Source organism: Halichoerus grypus, chromosome 3 (assembly GCF_964656455.1).
Source record: "Halichoerus grypus chromosome 3, mHalGry1.hap1.1, whole genome shotgun sequence".
Lineage (NCBI taxonomy): Eukaryota > Metazoa > Chordata > Mammalia > Carnivora > Phocidae > Halichoerus > Halichoerus grypus.
This window is the reverse complement of record NC_135714.1, coordinates 43,997,186-44,014,649: the sequence shown is the minus strand read 5'-3', so window position 1 is coordinate 44,014,649 and position 17,464 is coordinate 43,997,186. Positions and strand designations below refer to the sequence as shown.

Here is a 17,464-nt window from a genome sequence, read left to right as displayed (position 1 = left end):
TTAGAAAGAAAATCATTAGACATTTTATGATAATGATGCTTTTGGTTGAAAAAAAAAAAGGGACAAGAGTTTCTTATCCTTTATATACAACTTCCATGTGCGATTGTAATAGAAGACACAGAATGGCATGGATTTGTTTTTAAAGATTTATACAGGTCAATCCATTAGTACAAGTATAAAAGGAAAAAGCAGCAGGTTAAGTCTGATCAGGAGTATGCCCTCATGAGAAGTGTGAGAGGAGCACAGGGCAAAGAAGAAATGAGGTCACAAAGACACAGGAAAGACTACTACAGGGCCATGCAAGAGATGAGAATTTCAAGAATAGGCTGGTCAACAGTGTAAACACAAGCACTATTTCTTTGGTTAGGTTACCTTATCCAACTCTTGCTGATGCTAAGTGTAGGACAAATGATATAAGCTGGTATTCCCTGAGAATTTTTCTAGTGCATTCATACTTCTATCCATGTTATTCATTAAAAATAAATCAATTAAGAAACCTGGACACTTGAATTATATATCTGGTTGGAAGGGTCACTGTGCTATATGCATTTTTTATTAGATCATTCAACCAGTATTGAGTACATACTACATATCAAGCACCCAGCAAGGTATTAGGAAAACATAGTGAGTAAAATGGATAAAGCCTCTGACATCACAGTTACTAAAGCCTAGTAGAAAAGACAAACCTTAAACAAGATACCATAATAAAACCATGAATATTCTGCTAGAAAAAATGAACTTTATGGCAACATACTGAAGGAAATCTAGAGTCTTGGGTTCATTGCTTGTGTGAGGAAACGATGTTTAACCTGGCTCTAAAGGATGTATAGGAATTAGCCAGGTGAAAGTACTGTAAGGGGTGAAAGATTTTTCAATAGCCTATGCAGAAAATTGGGGGTAAGAAAAAGTCTATTATGCTTGGAGTTGAGAAAATGAGATGTGGGAAATGGGGGAGATGAGTTTGGGGAAAAGAAGCTAGACCTTGAAGTAGGCAAAAGCCAATCACTGAAGTCTTTGAAAACAGTTCATATTTTTATATGTTTTTAAAGATTTATTTGTGTGAGACAGAGAGAGCACAAGCAGGGGGAGCGGCAGGCAGAGGGAAAGGGAGAAGCAGGCTTCCCGCTGAGCAGGGAGCCCAATGTGGGACTCGATCCCAGGACGCTGGGATCATGACCTGAGCTGAAGGCAGACGCTTAACCGACTAAGCTACCCAAGCGTCCCCAGTTGATAGATTTTAAATCTGATCAGATTTCTCTCTCTGAAAGATAGACTCTGCCTTTGGTATAAAATACAGATTTGAGAGGCTGCTGATACACTAATGCAGTTGGGAGAGAATAATGGCCAGAATGGGATGGCAGCAGGGGAACAGAAAAAAGTACACAGAGTCAAGAGAAACTAACATAAGCTCAGGAGTCAGACTCCATCTGACTTCACCGTTAGGTGATCTTGGGCAGATTATTTAAACTCTAACTCAGAGACCACATCTGTAAGCATTAGCTATCTGAAAAGGTAATTGTGAAGATTTACTGAGATAGCCCATGTAAAAAGCACTTACAACAGAGCCTCCCACATGAAAAGAGCTTAATAAGTGTTAAATATTATTTAAGAGGTAGCACACATAGGACTTGGTGATTAGTTGAGAGAAAAGAGCTTTATAGGAGAGAGGAGCAGTGATGACGCCTGGTTTGACAACTGGGTAGGGTAAATAGCTGAATAACAGGAAACTACTAGAGGAGGCTTAAGGATTGAGATGATTAATTTAGTTTTTAAGTAAAAGACCTACTGTAAACTCATAAATCTTGCCTTCTACAATCTAGAAAGATTCTGGTAATAGGAATTTCACTTTTTCTGAGCTTTCAGTACTACTGCATTTTAAAATCCTGTTTCTACAGTCCTTGGTCCTTTCAACAAATATGGAAAAGAATAAATCAGTAGCTTGTGCTAAACGCTGCCATATTGCACAGAAATTTTCCATTTGGTAATTTTAACACTTATTTTTATAAGAAAGCACATTCTGCAGGGCAGTATTCCAAAAGATCCCAATTAAAAATATTCCGCTGGGGTAAAATTTCAACTGAAAATGTATGACATAAAGACTACCCTTATAATGCTTAAATATTCTTATTCCTAACTTGAGCTGCTAATTTCTAAGCATTAATTCAATAATACTTATTGGAAGCAAACTATGAATCCATAATAGTAACAGTAATAGCTAACGTTGAGTTCTTATAATGTTCCAAGCACTATTAAGTGCTTTATGTACATTCACACATTTTTTTGGAGATTATAAAAGAAAATATAAGATATTGCCACTAAATAGCACACCAAAAGCACAAGCGACAAAAGAAAAAAATACATAAACTGGACTTTATCAAAATTAAAAACTCTTGTGCTTTAAAGGACTCCATTAAGAAAATGAAAAGGCAACCCACAGAATGGGGGCAAGTCCTTGTAAATCATGTATCTGATAAGGAGCTTGTATCAAGAATATATAAAATACTCTTACAGTTCAGTAACAATGAGGCAATAACCCAATGTAAATATGGGCAAAGGATCTGAATAGACATTTCTCCAAAGAAGATACACAAATGGCCAAATAAGCACATGAATAGATGCCCGATGTCATTAGCCATCAAGGAAATGCAAATCAAGACCACAGTGGATACTACTTCATACCCACCAGCATGATGATAACAAAGAAGACAGATAATAACAAGTGTTGGTGAGGATGTGGAGAACCTAGAACTCTTATACACTGCCGGTGAGAATATATATGGTACAGCTGATTTGGAAAACAGCCTGGCAGTTGCTCAAATGGCTATGGTTATCATATGAATCTAGGTATATACCCAAGATAAATGAAAACCTACATCAACAAAAAGTTGTACATGAATGTTCACAGCATCATTTTTCAAAACAGTCAAAAAGTAAAAACCACATAAATGAAAATTAAAATGTTTTCTATCTATCCATAGAATGGAATATTATTCTACAATAAAAAGGAATAAAGTATTGATACATACTACATGGATGAACTTGAAAACATTATGCAAAGTGAGAGAAGCCAAGAGATAAAAAACTACATACTAAGTGTTTCAATTATATGAAATGTTCAGAGTAGGCAAATCTGTAGAGACAGAAAGTAGTTTCGTGGTTGCCTAGGCCTGAGGAGGCTAGGGTGAAATGGAGAACCGCTGCTAATGGGTTTCAGGGTTTCTTTTCGAGGTAATGAAAATGCTCTAAAATTGACTGTGGTGGTAGGCTGAACAGGTCTATGAATATATTAAAAAGCACTGAACTGTACACTATAAATGGGTGAACTGAATGTTATGTGAATAACTCAGTCAAGTTGTTTTACATTTAAAAAAAAAGATAATGTCCTTCCACATGACGAAGGAACCTCCTATTGAGATCAGAGGTCAGTAATTTTCTCTAAAGAACCAGATAATAAGGATTTTAGGATTTGTGGGCCACTTTCTGCTGCAAATACTCAATTCTGCCACTGCAGCACGACAGAAGCCACACAGAAAACTATGGTCCAAAATGAGCATGGTATTCCATTAACACTGACCGAAGATGCAACTTGAATTTCACAGTTTTCATGTGTCATGAAATACTCTCCTTTCTTTATTTTTTCAATGACTTAAAATGTAAAAACCATTTTTAGCACATGGTCATACAAAAACACAATGGTCTAGATTTGGTTCATGTGTCATTGTTTGCCAACCTCTTGATCTAGCTGTACATCCTAAATAGTCACTTCACAGGAAAACATAAAGGCCTCCCTTTTCCCTATAAATTACCTTTCAAAAATAAGTCAATCTTATTACTTACTTTTAACTTTTCTTTTAAAGCTTCTTTTTCTGACATAATCCTTCTTAAGTCAGATAATGCAAGTTCTTTTTCTTTTTCCATAAGACTCACAATATTATGGGAGACTGTGGTTTTGGTAGACTCTTGTCTTAGTGCACATAACTGTTCCTGAGCCTTAAAGAATTAAAAGATATAAATAAAAAACACTTTGGATATGCTCCAAAGGTAAAAAAAAAAAAAAAAAAAAAAAAAAAAGGCAAACTAAACACATACTACCTTTGCTCTCTTCCCAAATCCCAACAAAATGAGTAAAAGGATTAAAACAACAACAAAATCCCAGAAGACAAGGAGATTGAGGGGAAACGCCAGCTACAAAATTTTGGAAACCAGACAGCAGATGGGCAATGAGTAATTAACTAAGCAGACTCAAGAAAGCTGAAATCCAAGTCAATAGTGGGGAAAGCCCAGAAATGAATCAATTTGCAAATGCAGATTCCAAGAAAAATCTCCAAAAGTAAGAACAGCTTTTTCAACTTGACCTTTTAACTTACATGTCCTTCTCCCTCTCTCAAAGTAGCATTAGAACCTCATGGGAAATTGGTATGGAACAAATTTAGACACTTTGCTGTGTTTATATTCACCTTGCTCTCTGACAACTGAGGCTTTGAAACTGGGCCAAGCTGTATCAATTCTCAAATTACAGGCTAAGTCCTTAATATCCAGTATCTCCAAATCGTGGGTGCTACCCACTGTTTGATAGACTCCTAACATGTCTGAATCCCAAGGATAAACTGGGCTCAGAGTCAGGCTAAGACCTGTTTCAGGTAGCTTTAGAAGTAGGAGATTATTTCTAACAGACTTAACACAGAGATAAACTGGAAGAGAAGAAGAATAAATATGGAAAAAATTATAGAAATCTCTGCTTTGGGAACAGGACAATAACAGAAACTACTACCATACTTAGATAACTCTAATTATGAAGGAATATAACAAGGTCCATATATTACAGTAATTTAAAAGATTTATACTGGTTCCCTTATATTTAACTTGTTCTATATAATGTTGGCTTAATCAATTTCTTACTTCATTATATAAGACACTTAGTTTATCTCTTTCTGCTGTCAATAATTTAACATTGGACTGTATGTCCTCCATATGTTTTTCAAATCTTTCCAGCATACGCTGAAGTTCATCTCTTTCTCTTGTGATCAGATGAATTTCTGAGTTGTAATCACCCTGAAACATAATTTAAAAACAAGTTATCATTGTTATAATTATCACCATATGGTTGTCACAGGATGTTGGTAATGACAGTGACTGAATAATGTTAACAGACAAAAGGAACACAATTTTTTTATCCATAACGAGAGCAGCAGATGATAGAGTGCAGGCAGTACTGGGGCAAACTTCCCAGCCTTCAAATGCCCGAAAGGACCCCCCCACCCCCACCCCCCACTGCCAATAATACCACTTGATCAGATCCTGTCAAACACTTCAACTGTCATTCTCCTGGAGTTATAATGGCAGTAACTAAAGTGTAATCCCCAGAGCAGAAGCATCAGCAACATGTAGGAACTTGTTACACATGCAAGTTGGTGGGCCCACCCCAGACATACTAAATCAGAAACTGTGGGCATAGGGCCAGTAACCACGGTCTATCAAGCCGTCCAGGTGATTCTCACGCATGCTAATTGTTGGCAACCACTAGTTTACAACCCTCTCCAGGGAAGAGACTAGGAGGATATGTGTGTGCCTGCTCACCCAGTATAAGTAACTATTATAGCCTAGCACATTCTTCAGTGTTTTCTGATTGAATCTAAGATCAATTTCCCAGCCACACCAACCTCCGCAACCATCCCAGCCCCAACCTATGTGAAGTCTATTTTTGCAATGAGAGAAATATAAACACTTCTACCAGGCAGTATACATTAAGGATGTTCACCAAATAAGCAAATACTTCCAACATTTCTAAAACAGGATGATGCTTATTATTTTAGTCCGATTCAACAGATCCACTATCTTCACAACTATGTGGAAAATAAAGGTGATAAATGTAGACTTGGGATCTAGGTCTTTTTTTTTTAGAGCGCGAGCAAGTAAGCGAGCGATCAGGGGAGAGGGAGAATCTTAAGCAGGTTCTACGCCCAGCACAAGCTTGACGCAGGGCTTGATCTCACAACCCCGAGGGGATGTAAGGTACCTTAATATTAAAGTACTAAATGCAGAAGCCCCAGGAAGAGATAATCTGATATATGTTAAGCATCCTGATATATGTTATTCATTATCTACTGTGCACATAACCATGTCTAATGTAGACTTGGTATCTGTGAGGTAAATTTAACCTGCCACTTGGAAGTAAGTTATCATCTTGGTAAACAAGCAAAACCAAAGCATAATGGATGAGGTCAGTTATCAGGACACCTTAAAGGGTAAGATATTTTATAGGACAAAAGCAGATTAGGGGGGTGCCTGGGTGGCTCAGTCGTTAAGTGTCTGTCTTCAGCTCAGGTCATGATCCCAGGGTCCTGGGATCAAGCCCCGCATCGGGCTCCCTGCTCCACAGGAAGCCTGCTTCTCCCTTTCCCACTCCCCCTGCTTGTGTTCCCTCTCTCGCTGTGTCTTTCTCTGTCAAATAAATGAATACAATCTTAAAAAAAAAAAAAAAGCAGATTAGGGTTTGAGGACTTAAGGCTTAGATAGCTATAAAAGAAAATCTGTAACCTAATTATATCTACATAAAAATATCTTACAAAAAGGAGATGGTCTGCATAGATTTTAGAAAAGGAGTACTCAGTGAATAAAGATTTGACAGTAGTGCAGATGTGGTCACTGAGCACTGGAACAAAGCAGAGCTGAGCCTTGTACTATCCCACTGCCCTGGAATCACAGAGTTTGCCCATGGCTGACAAAATTCAGCGGGCTAGGGCAAAAGCCCAGAGGGGCTCCTGGGCTCAAGGCTTGGCAGAAGTGTCACTGCTCATCCAGCTTCTCCCCCAGAGCTAAGCTGAGGACCTGGGATGGGGTGAGAGCCGGGGGTCTGGTTATAAATAAAGTTGGGACATTAAAAAACAAAAAAGAGGGGCACCTGGGTGGCTCAGTCGGTTAAGCGTCTGCCTTCGGCTCAGGTCATGATCCCAGGGTCCTGGGATCGAGCCCCGCATCGGGCTCCCAGCTCCACAGGAAGCCTGCTTCTCCCTCTCCCACTCCCCCTGCCTGTGTTCCCTCTCTCACTGTCTCTCTCTCTCTGTGTCAAATAAATAAATAAAAAATCTAAAAAAAAACAAAAACAAAAAAGATTTGACAGTCTATTTTCATTACTGTCTAGGTCTCAGCTTAAATGTCACTTTCTCTCAGGAGTTTCTGACTCTTCAGTCTAATTTAGATCTCCCTCTTTGTATTCTTAAGAGCATTCTGAAACCTTGTATCCTTTTTTCACTAACACCTACTATAAACGAGCTTATAAAGTTATTAACATGATTAGGTGTTTAATATACGTCTTTACCACTAAAATGTAAGCTCAATGAGAGACACAGTAGGTATCCGGTCTGACCACACCTTCAGTGCCTAGCATGGTACCTAAAATGAACGAATTCTCCAACATTACTGACTGGCCTTCTTAAGCAGGAACTGTAGCTCTTTTCTAAATATATCCTATATAGACATAAATATACAGATATATTTGTGTTCATATGTAATTGTTAATAATTCCCTTTTACCATTCCATTGTTCCTGACACACACACACACAAGCTCATGCACATACATGCACAATATTAAAGGCTACAAGCACAGAAACTATGTCTTCTTTATCTCACATCCAGTGCCTCATTCAGAGTGGGCACTTAATATGTACCTGTTGAACTGAATTTAACTTTGTACCTAGACCTGATGTGTTTTGAACCAGCAAATAATAAGGGCATGAAATATTTACTAGGAACGAGGTGTAATGCTGGGCCCTTATTATCTCATGTAACCTTTGGAAACGGGTTTCATGAAGTGAGGTAACCTGTCCAAGGTCATAAAGGCAGTTTGTGTCTCTAACTCCAAAGCCCTTTCAACTCTACTATACTTGAAACTCATGATTGGAACCATAGTGAGTATAAGCACAAGGAGAAGGAGGCAGTGCTCACGCTACACACACAATAGAGTATCAATGGGTGTATCTTTGACAAAGATCATTGATATTAAAAATACCAATATTTTTTTCTGAGTACTGCAATCCTAAGGAAACTGTGCCTAGCAGTTTGCCATAAAGCAGGATTTGAAAACTCATGTGTACCAAATCCAGCTTTAGAGGACTTTGTTGTTTGCTATGTAGTTTCTTTTTTTTTTTTTTTTTTAAAGTATATAGTCCTCTTTTTTTTTTTTAATTTTTTTTTTTTTTTTTTTAAGATTTTATTTATTTGTGAGAGAGACAATGAGAGACAGAGAGCATGAGAGGGAGGAGGGTCAGAGGGAGAAGCAGACTCCCTGCTGAGCAGGGAGCCCGATGTGGGACTCGATCCCGGGACTCCAGGATCATGACCTGAGCCGAAGGCAGTCGCTTAACCAACTGAGCCACCCAGTCGCCCTGCTATGTAGTTTCTAAACATGCTTAAAATACCCAAGTTTAGGTGCAGATGCACCCATTTCACTCACGTACACACGTACTATTCCCTGCCATTCCTGCAACTTATTACTGGAACTCTAAAATGCTCTGAACACCCTACCTTTCTAAACTTTAGAAAAGGAGTTCTTGATCTGTGTCAGGTAACATTAGAACATTTTAAGAAAATACATAAGTTGAAAAGGGATAAAAGTCTCTTCTAATTTTACCAGTACCTCAAAAATACCTCATTTGTTTTTCAACTGCAAATCCATACTGAGGAGTTAAATCAAATATTTAGGTTAAAAGCTTTGAGATATTTGTCTACTCAGTTTTACTGAATAAATACGTGATTAAACTAATCAACCATTTTATGGAAGATTCTCCTATGCAATAAAGGTGATCAATTCAGTGATTCATTTTTTCTGAGTCCTAAGTATATATGGGACTTAAAAAATAACTCAGTAACACATAAATTAACTTATACAGCATTTTCCCACCAATTCATTCGGCTTATAACAGATAACATAGGGTAGTGTTTTTATTAACACCTGTAAATCAAATTCAGCCATTAGTCAATGAAGTTAAAAAACAGTCCAATCAGAAAACAACCCCAAACCATCTGACAATGGACACAGGATCTTCAGGAAAAAAAATGATGAAACTAGTAAACTCAGCCAAGTCTGAATTTTTTCTAACCTATTATCTTCATGTATATGTCACAGTGACTTGATATTTTTAAACATTTGAAATTAAATGTTTTGAGTTTTAATTTTAGTCCCAACTTCCTCTAATTTTATCTAGTGTGTAGATAATGTTAGAATCATAAGCCTCCAGGACTCCTATAGCTCCGAAGCTTAAAAAAAAAAAAAAGAAAAACATGAATGAAGAAGTCAAATGATACTCAAAACACTGAAAATAATTAAGACCTAAAATAGAGATACATGATTTTAATCTCTCAAGAAACATGGTTAACTTTACCTAATATACATCTTTAGACTACCAACTTATAAATGTGTTGTAGCAGACAAATGGGAAGACCTGCCCTGCACGCACTTCCACGCTCTACCTGCTCCTGTCGAGTGGTTAACATGGAAGATGTCTGGTGTGCACAATGTGACCAGCCTTTCTGACTGGTCCAAGGCTGGGAATAGCAAGAAGCCATGTCATCTGCCATGTGGATGAAGCCACTCTGCTTTGAGAGAAAATGCAGCTGATACCAAGAGTAAAGGATAGAAAGAAAGGAAACGTCCAGTAGCATGAATTACTAGTTCCAGTTTCTGGAAGCCCAGATGTCCCTGTACTTACCCTACATACGTAATGAACTATTCATCTTTCCTTAATTTCCAAAAATCAGTATGTTATGCTTTGTTCTTAAGTAGTTTTCCTAATAAATGCAATGTTTCTACAGTACAGGTCGTGTAAAAAAAAAATCAAAATTAAGAAAAACCTTTTTTTTGAGAGAGAGTAAGTGCATACATGAGCGAGGGGGAGGGGCAAAGGGATAGAGAGGAAGACTCTTAAGCAGGCTCCATGCCCAGCGAGGAGCCCGACTCGGGGTTCAATCTCACGACGCCGTGATTATGACATGAGCCTTTAAAATCAAGAGTCTGATGATGCTTAACCAACTGAGCCACCCAGGTGCACCACCCCACACTTTTAAGTAAGCGCCACATCCAGCACAGAGCCCTAGGCAGGGCTTGAACTCATGACTCTGAGATCAAGACCTGAGCTGAGACCAAGAGTCAGATGTTTAACTGAATGAGCCACCCAGGCGCCCCAAGAAAAACTTTTAAAAAACAAATATTATAAGTTATATTTAATATAATAGTCACATCAGAAAAGTTTGTTCATAAAGACACACTTTTGATTATCAATCATCCTTAAAAAGAGATATTACCTTTTCTAGTGTTTTAAATATTGGAATTTTTTCACGTGTAGAATAATTTGTAGAGCAAGATCTTCGCTGTATTATATGTTGGAGTCTTTCTAGTTCTTTCTTATAAAAATCTCGTTCTTCTTCTATACCTTTCAGAAATGTATCTAAACGAGAGGGTGACTTGTCTCGACGTTTTATTCCATGTTCTAGCCTCATCCTTTCAACTTCCAGAGTAAGTTCTCTTTCTGTAAATTAAAGTAATTAAATATTAAAAGTGTTGCATATAAATTATACAATTACCCAAATACATTATATCAATAAGTTTTAGAATACAAGCTACTAAAAATCATTAACTTTTGTATATCACCTAGCACTGGCTGATATCAAAGAGGTAAATATTGAGAAAAATGAAGAAAAAGAGCACAAATTACATTAAAAGTTTAAATAAAATCTAATAAGTCAAAGTCCTCCTACTTTTGTCTTCTCACAAGGTTGGTATCATTTAGTACTATAGAATGAATAAACTACCATATGGTACTTTCTGGTGACCTGAAAATGCATTAAAAGAAAATTTATCTAAAAGCAATTAATCATAATATGCATGATTTTTAACATTAAGTTTGAATTTAATATAATATTACACAAAGAGACCAAAACAACTCATCTTTCTCCAAATAAGTACAACTACTAACTTTTACAACAAAAGTTACCTTTTCATGAGTCACAAGTACACTAATACCGGTAATTTCACATGGTTCAATCTAATTTAACTCTGAGGCATGAAATGATTTTCAAGACATATTTTGATTTACTCATCTCTTCTTTCATTCGACAGGTATTTATGGAGCATTTACTCTATGCCCAGCACTAGCTAAGAATACACGTATGAAAAATATAGCTAAGGTCAAACAGTTACTCTGTGTAGTGGGATAAAATCTACAAAAGAATAGCATGCAATGCAATCTGGAGGATGAATTGGCAAATTCATCCCAAGGAATGACCAGAGAGGTAAGAAGAAAGTAGGAGAGTGGGAAGGAATGGGCTACTGGGTTAAATGCTAAGAAGTCAAATAAAGTAATGAATGAAAAGTGTCCACTGCATTTAGCATAATGGGGATGAGAGAAGCCCTTCCGAGAGTAGCTCAGGTGGGGACGGAAGCCAACTGGAGCAGATTGAGGAGCTAAAGGGTAGTAGTGATCAAGCAGAAACAGCAAATGTGGATGACCTTTCAAAATGTTAAAACTGTGAAAAAGAAAAAGGGTGGCTGGAGGGGAATGGGTCAAAGTTTTTGTTATAGAATGGGAAAAGGGTAAGCATGGATTTGTTGTTTAAATTTCAGTTAGTTAGCATACAGTGTAATATTAGTTTCAGGTGTACAATACAGTGATTCAACACTTCCATACATTACCAAGCACTCATCAAGACAAGTGCACTCCTTAATCCCCATCACCTATTTCACCCATCCCTCCACCTACCTCCCCTCTGGTAACCAGCAGTTTGTTCTCTTGAGTTGAGTCTGTTTCTTTTTTCTTTTCTTTAAAGATTTTTTTAAGTAATCTCTACACCCAATGGGGGGGCTCTAACTCACAACTCTGAGATCAAGAGTCACATGCTCTTCCGACTGAGCCAGAGAGGTGCCCCAAGAGTCTGTTTCTTTGCCTCTCTCTCTCTTTTTCCCTTTGCTCATTCGTCTTCTTAAATTCCACACATAAGCGGGGCGCCTGGGGGGCTCAGTCGGTTGGGCGTCTGCCTTTGGCTCAGGTCATGATCCCAACGTCCTGGGATTGGGTCCTGCATTGGTCTCCCTGCTCAGCGGGGAGTCTGCTTCTCCCTCTTCCTTCTACCCCTCACTCCTGCTTGTGCTCTCTCTCAAGTAAATAAAATCTTAAAAAAAAAAATCCCACATGAGTGAAATCATATATTCATCTTTCTCTGACTTATTTCACTTAGCATGATATTCTCTAGCTCCATCTATGTCATTGCAAATGGCAAGATTTCATTCTTTTTTATGGCTAATATTCCATGGTATACAGATACACATTTTCCTCATCCACTCTTCAGTCGATGGGGCACTTGTGCTGTTTCCATAATTTGGCTATTGTAGATAATGCTGCTATAAACATCAGGGTGCATGTATCCCTTTGAATTAGTATTTTTGTGTTCTCTGGGTAAATACCTAGTAGTGCGATTGCTGGATTATAGGGTAGTTCTATTTTTAACTTTTTGAGGAAGCTCCATACTGTTTTCCACAGTGGCTGCATCAGTTTGCATTCCCATCAACAGTACAAGAGGGTTCCCCTTTCTTCACATCCTCGCCAACACCTGTTGTTTCTTTTGTTGTTGATTTTAGCCATTCTGACAGGTGTGAGGTGATATCTCACTGTAGTTTTGACTTGCATTTTCCTGATGGCAAGTGATGATGAGCAGCTTTTCATGCATCTATTGGCCATCTGTATGTCTTCTTTGGAAAGATGTCTATTCATGTCTTCTACCCATTTTTTAAATGGATTATTTCTTTTTCAGGTGTTGAGTTTTATACGTTCTTTATATATTTTAGATACCAATCCTTTGTCAGATATGTCATTTATAAATATCTTCTCCCATTCTGTAGGCTGCTTTTTAGTTTTGTTGATTGTTTTCTTTGCTGTGCAGAAGCTTTTTATTTTGATGTAGTCCCAGTGGTTTATTTTTGCTTTTGTTTTCCTTGCCTCAAGAGACATATCAGGGTAAGTATGTTTAAATGCCAATGGACAAAAACAGTACAGACTTAAGTTATAGAAAAGAGATAATTAATATGCGAGGTTTTAAAATTAGAAAGGACAGGACCCAGAGAACATTCGGAGGCAGTGGCCTTTCCTAAGAGGGACATACTTCCATAGTAACAGGAAGGAAGATAAAAATGGACAGTTTAAGATCTTGGGACAGGAAAATGACAGAAAGCCTCACTGATGGCTTCCATTCTCTTAGGGAACCTGAAGATCGCCCACTCGGAATGGGAGGTGGAATGAGAGTCATAGGCTTATTGAGAATGGAAAACATTTGAAATGTTCCCTGCAGAGAGTAGGAGATCAAGTGGTAAGAAATATAGAGTAAGATTTCCATACATCACTGAGTGCTGGACCATCTAATTTACAGTGCTACTGATGTGTTTGGTGCACACACAAGCAGTACTTAGTTGCTCATGTGCAAATGTGTAGAAGGTAAATATTTTGGTTGACCTGTGGTTGGATTTTTGGTAGGCTGGTGCATTTGCAACACAGAGAAGCAGGGAGTTTCAGATATGAAAGATCACACTGAAATGATAGGTCACAGCTAGGTATGAAAGGAAGTAAATTACAAACTTTTATACATAGGTCTAAGCACTTTAATGTATTAACCCATTTAATCCTCAGAATAATCTTTTGGGTAGGTGCCATAATTAACCCCATAGACAGGGAAACTAAAGCATAGAGAGGTTAAGTAATGTGCTCAAGTCATAAAGGTAGTGAGTGGAGAAGGGGTCAAACAGATTATCCATATGGATGCTGAAGAGCCTAGGATATAGCCTCTTTTTAACACAGCACACTGGCTTTCTTTTACTTCTGAAGACGCATGGGGCTTCTGCTCTTAAGTAATCTCTACACCCAACGGGGGAGCTCTGCTCTTGACAGCACCGCGCTTCTGCTCTTGCCGTTCCCTTTGTCTGGAAAAACTGCCCCAAATCTTCATTTGGCTGGTGTCTTGTCTCTGAGACCTTGGGTTAGTCAATCTCTAGCATATCTTCCCCCATTTTCATACCTCTTATCATCTAAAATTGGCTTTTTCACTTATGTGCTACTAATTTGTACAAATGGAACAAAGGCTCCACAAGAGCAGGGACCTTGCGTATTTTGTTTACCATCATATACCCCAGTACCCAAAACAGAGCCTGGCACACGAAAGGCTCATAAACATTTGTCAAATAGAATGGATGAGTGGATGAATTCTTACATGTTTCTTAAACTAACTTATTTAGGGCTGATACCTGGCAGAAAGTTGCCCTACTGGGAGAAAGAGAGAAAGAGAATGTGTTCTTTCAGGTGATACAAGTGCATCTCCTTATAAAGATTCTGCATTTCAATTTTTCACCATTTCAGAAGTTTTCCTCTTAGTCTTAATTAATTCTATTATCTGCTTCAAAAAAGCATATACTTCTATTGGAAAATACTCAAGCAGGGTTCCCTGTACCAACTAGTCAAAATATAAAAGAATCCTGTAAGGTCATTGAAGACTTTCCACTCTATCTACAGCATCCAGTATGGTTTCTGATATATTAACAAGCACTCTACAAATATTTATTGAATGAATGAATGAATGAAAGATAATCTACTAAGAAAAATAATATGTCAAGAGGAAATAACACATTTTAAGTTATCAACATTTTATATTTTACCTGTAACTGCAAAACTTTCCATTTTTTTGTTAAGTCTTTGCTTTTCTTGTTCAAGCTGATGAACAACAGTTTCCAGGTCTGACTTTATAAGTAGTTCATCACTCAGTCTCTCCTTTTCTTTATGGCATAAGTTTAATTCCTGCAAATTTTAATACTATAATTAAGATTTCTAACCACTTGATAAAATATTATAGAACTTAAAGTAGATATTTTGGTAAGTACATTTAATTAAGAGTAAGTCATAGACACACTTTTAGTTAGTCAAATATATGGGTTCAACTAAAGTTAATTCTCAACTGTGGCTAAAAGGACCATAAAACCCAAATATGAATAGGGCTCCTTTCTGAGTAGAATTATTAGATTTTATTTTCTCTTAATTTGTTTAGCATACTGTCTACTTTTTAAAATGAATATGTACTTGTGCAATAAAAAGTTTTAAAGCCTTTTTATTTTTAAAAGAAGGCGGAAGGAAGCCATAGTGCTTTCAGACTATCATAGGTATCAGTAACTATGCTGGTTATTGTCTCAGGTTCATCTGCACAATGGGGATAAGAGCAGTATTTGGACCGAGGACTCACTGGTGAGGATGAAACTAAGGATATGAAGCACTCTGCACAGTGTCTAGAACATGGCAAGTGCTTAATAAATGCTAGCTATTAATATCATTAGTATTTATCTTAAAAATACATAATATCATACTAATGAAAAAAATAAGAAAGGTCAGAAAGTAACTATAGCATCTGACTGTCATCCAATACTACTGAGACTTGGTCAGAGTCCGAGACAAGCATTACGAATCACACTCAACTGTTTATAGCATACATACAATGCAGCGAACAAAAATTCCTGCCCTCACAGAGTTTACACTGTCAGTAAAAACATCATCAAAACATCTTTCTGTTTACTGACCTCATGGAAGATTTTCACAATATCTATGAGACTCAAGAGTAGACAACATCAAAAAAAAAAAAGAGTGGACATTTATCAGGTTTAGTTAATTCAGTTATTTAATACTGAATTGAGTAGCTGCAAGTGAATAAAAAGGAAGCCACTGTGATTCACAGTGAGCATATAAAAGTCAGCAAGTATTCAAGCACCTACAGTGTGGCAGCATATCACAATGGCTTCATTTTTTAATTTGCCTTATGCCACCAGAACATTGCTGCTATACTGTATAAGACTATAAATAATAAGAAAACTTGAAAATTAGTATTAGTCTTAGTTTCCAATCTTAAAAGAAACTCATCCAATTTAATAAGCTATTTAAAAAAAATCCCCAATCATCTTTTAGGTGACCACCCAGGAGTTTCTAACTGGAAGCAAGGCATGACTATAGAACTATATGCTACATCTAGGCTTATGCTGGGACGATTACTATTTTTCTTATTTGAAGAAGACTACCAGAACAAATATTATCTAGAAAGATGGTTTTCACTACCAAACAAAGCTATTTTTATAAAAGAGGACTGAATGGTTTTTTTTAAGATTTTATTTTTAAGTAATCTCTATACCTGACGTGGGGCTCAAACTCACAATCCTGAGATCAAGAGTCATGCGCGCTCTAGAGGCGCCTGGGTAGCTCAGTCAGTTAAGTGTCCAACTCTTGATTTTTGCTTAGGTCATGATCTTAGGGTTGTGAGATTGAGCCCTGCAATGGGCTCCTATCTGTTTGTTATCCTCTCCCAGACTCTATCCTTCCCCCCACTCACATACACACGTGCTCTTTCTCTAAAATAAATAAATAAAAAATCTTAAAAAAAAAAAGTTGCATGCCTCAACTGAGCCAGCCAGGTACCCCAGATTGAGTGCTTTTAATAAAAGTCAACAATTTTAACAAGTAATTACCAATTTCTAATTTTAATATTAGTAAACTTACAAGTCATGAAGTAGTTAAAAGAATATAAAATTCCTAACAGGTTTTCCAAATTCAAATTTAACTTGCCATCTACTGTATATAAAATTAAAGAATTATAAAAATAGAAATGAAATTAAATACATCCATACAGTGGAATATTACCCAGCCATAAAAAGGAAGTACTTGGATACATGCTACAACAAGCATGAAACTAGAAAACACTGTGCTAAATCAAAGAAGCCAGACACAAAAGGCCACATATTGTATGATTCCATTGGTATAAACTGTCCAGAATATGCAAGTCTATAGAAACAGAAAGATTAGTAGTTGTCAGAGGCTGAGCAGAGGAAAATGGGGAGGGACTGCTAAATGGGTATGACGTTTCTTTTTGGAGTGATGAAAATGTTCCTTTACTTGATGGTCAGAATGGTTGCAGTACTTCATAACTACACCAATACCAATGAAATAAATGCTTAAGAGTGAATATTATAATGTGTAAATTATATCTCAATTAAAAAATATATGTAAAATACAGCATGCAAATTTTCTTACCAAAAGTTCTGGCAATTTAACATGACATCTACTTACCAGTTGAAGTTTTGCCATTGTTTCTTCAAGATCCCGCATTTCAGAAAGCTTTCTTTTAATCTCTTTCTAGGAATAAAAAACTTATTAGGTACAGACCTAAAAGTCAAGAATATTTATCACTAAGTCACAATGCAAATAAGACCAAGTCATTTTTTTGAGTAGTCTTCCTTCTCAGCAGTGAGATGGGAGGTTTTAGCTGTTTTAAGGCTCAGTTTCAGTGAAGAGGAGACAAAGTCCAGGCTTCTCTTTAATTTCTTGGTATCCTGAATGCTTATAGGGAGCTATTTATAACATCTGAAACAAGAGGGCCCACTTAAAAACCTATTTTGCC

General features: G+C 37.1%; 1 protein-coding gene across 2 annotated transcripts in view; it reads right to left on the bottom strand.

The window, feature by feature from the left end:
- The window catches only part of CEP135 (centrosomal protein 135), a 75,216-nt gene that overhangs the window by 38,623 nt on the left and 19,129 nt on the right, over positions 1-17,464 (bottom strand). For both annotated transcript variants that reach the window (XM_036120761.2, XM_078068680.1), the window contains exons 9-13: positions 17,134-17,199; positions 14,691-14,829; positions 10,301-10,524; positions 4,900-5,052; positions 3,838-3,990 (exon numbers count right to left, since the gene is read on the bottom strand). In XM_036120761.2, the coding sequence (XP_035976654.2) occupies positions 3,838-3,990; positions 4,900-5,052; positions 10,301-10,524; positions 14,691-14,829; positions 17,134-17,199 (735 nt within the window). The remainder of the gene's footprint in view (positions 1-3,837; positions 3,991-4,899; positions 5,053-10,300; positions 10,525-14,690; positions 14,830-17,133; positions 17,200-17,464) is intronic.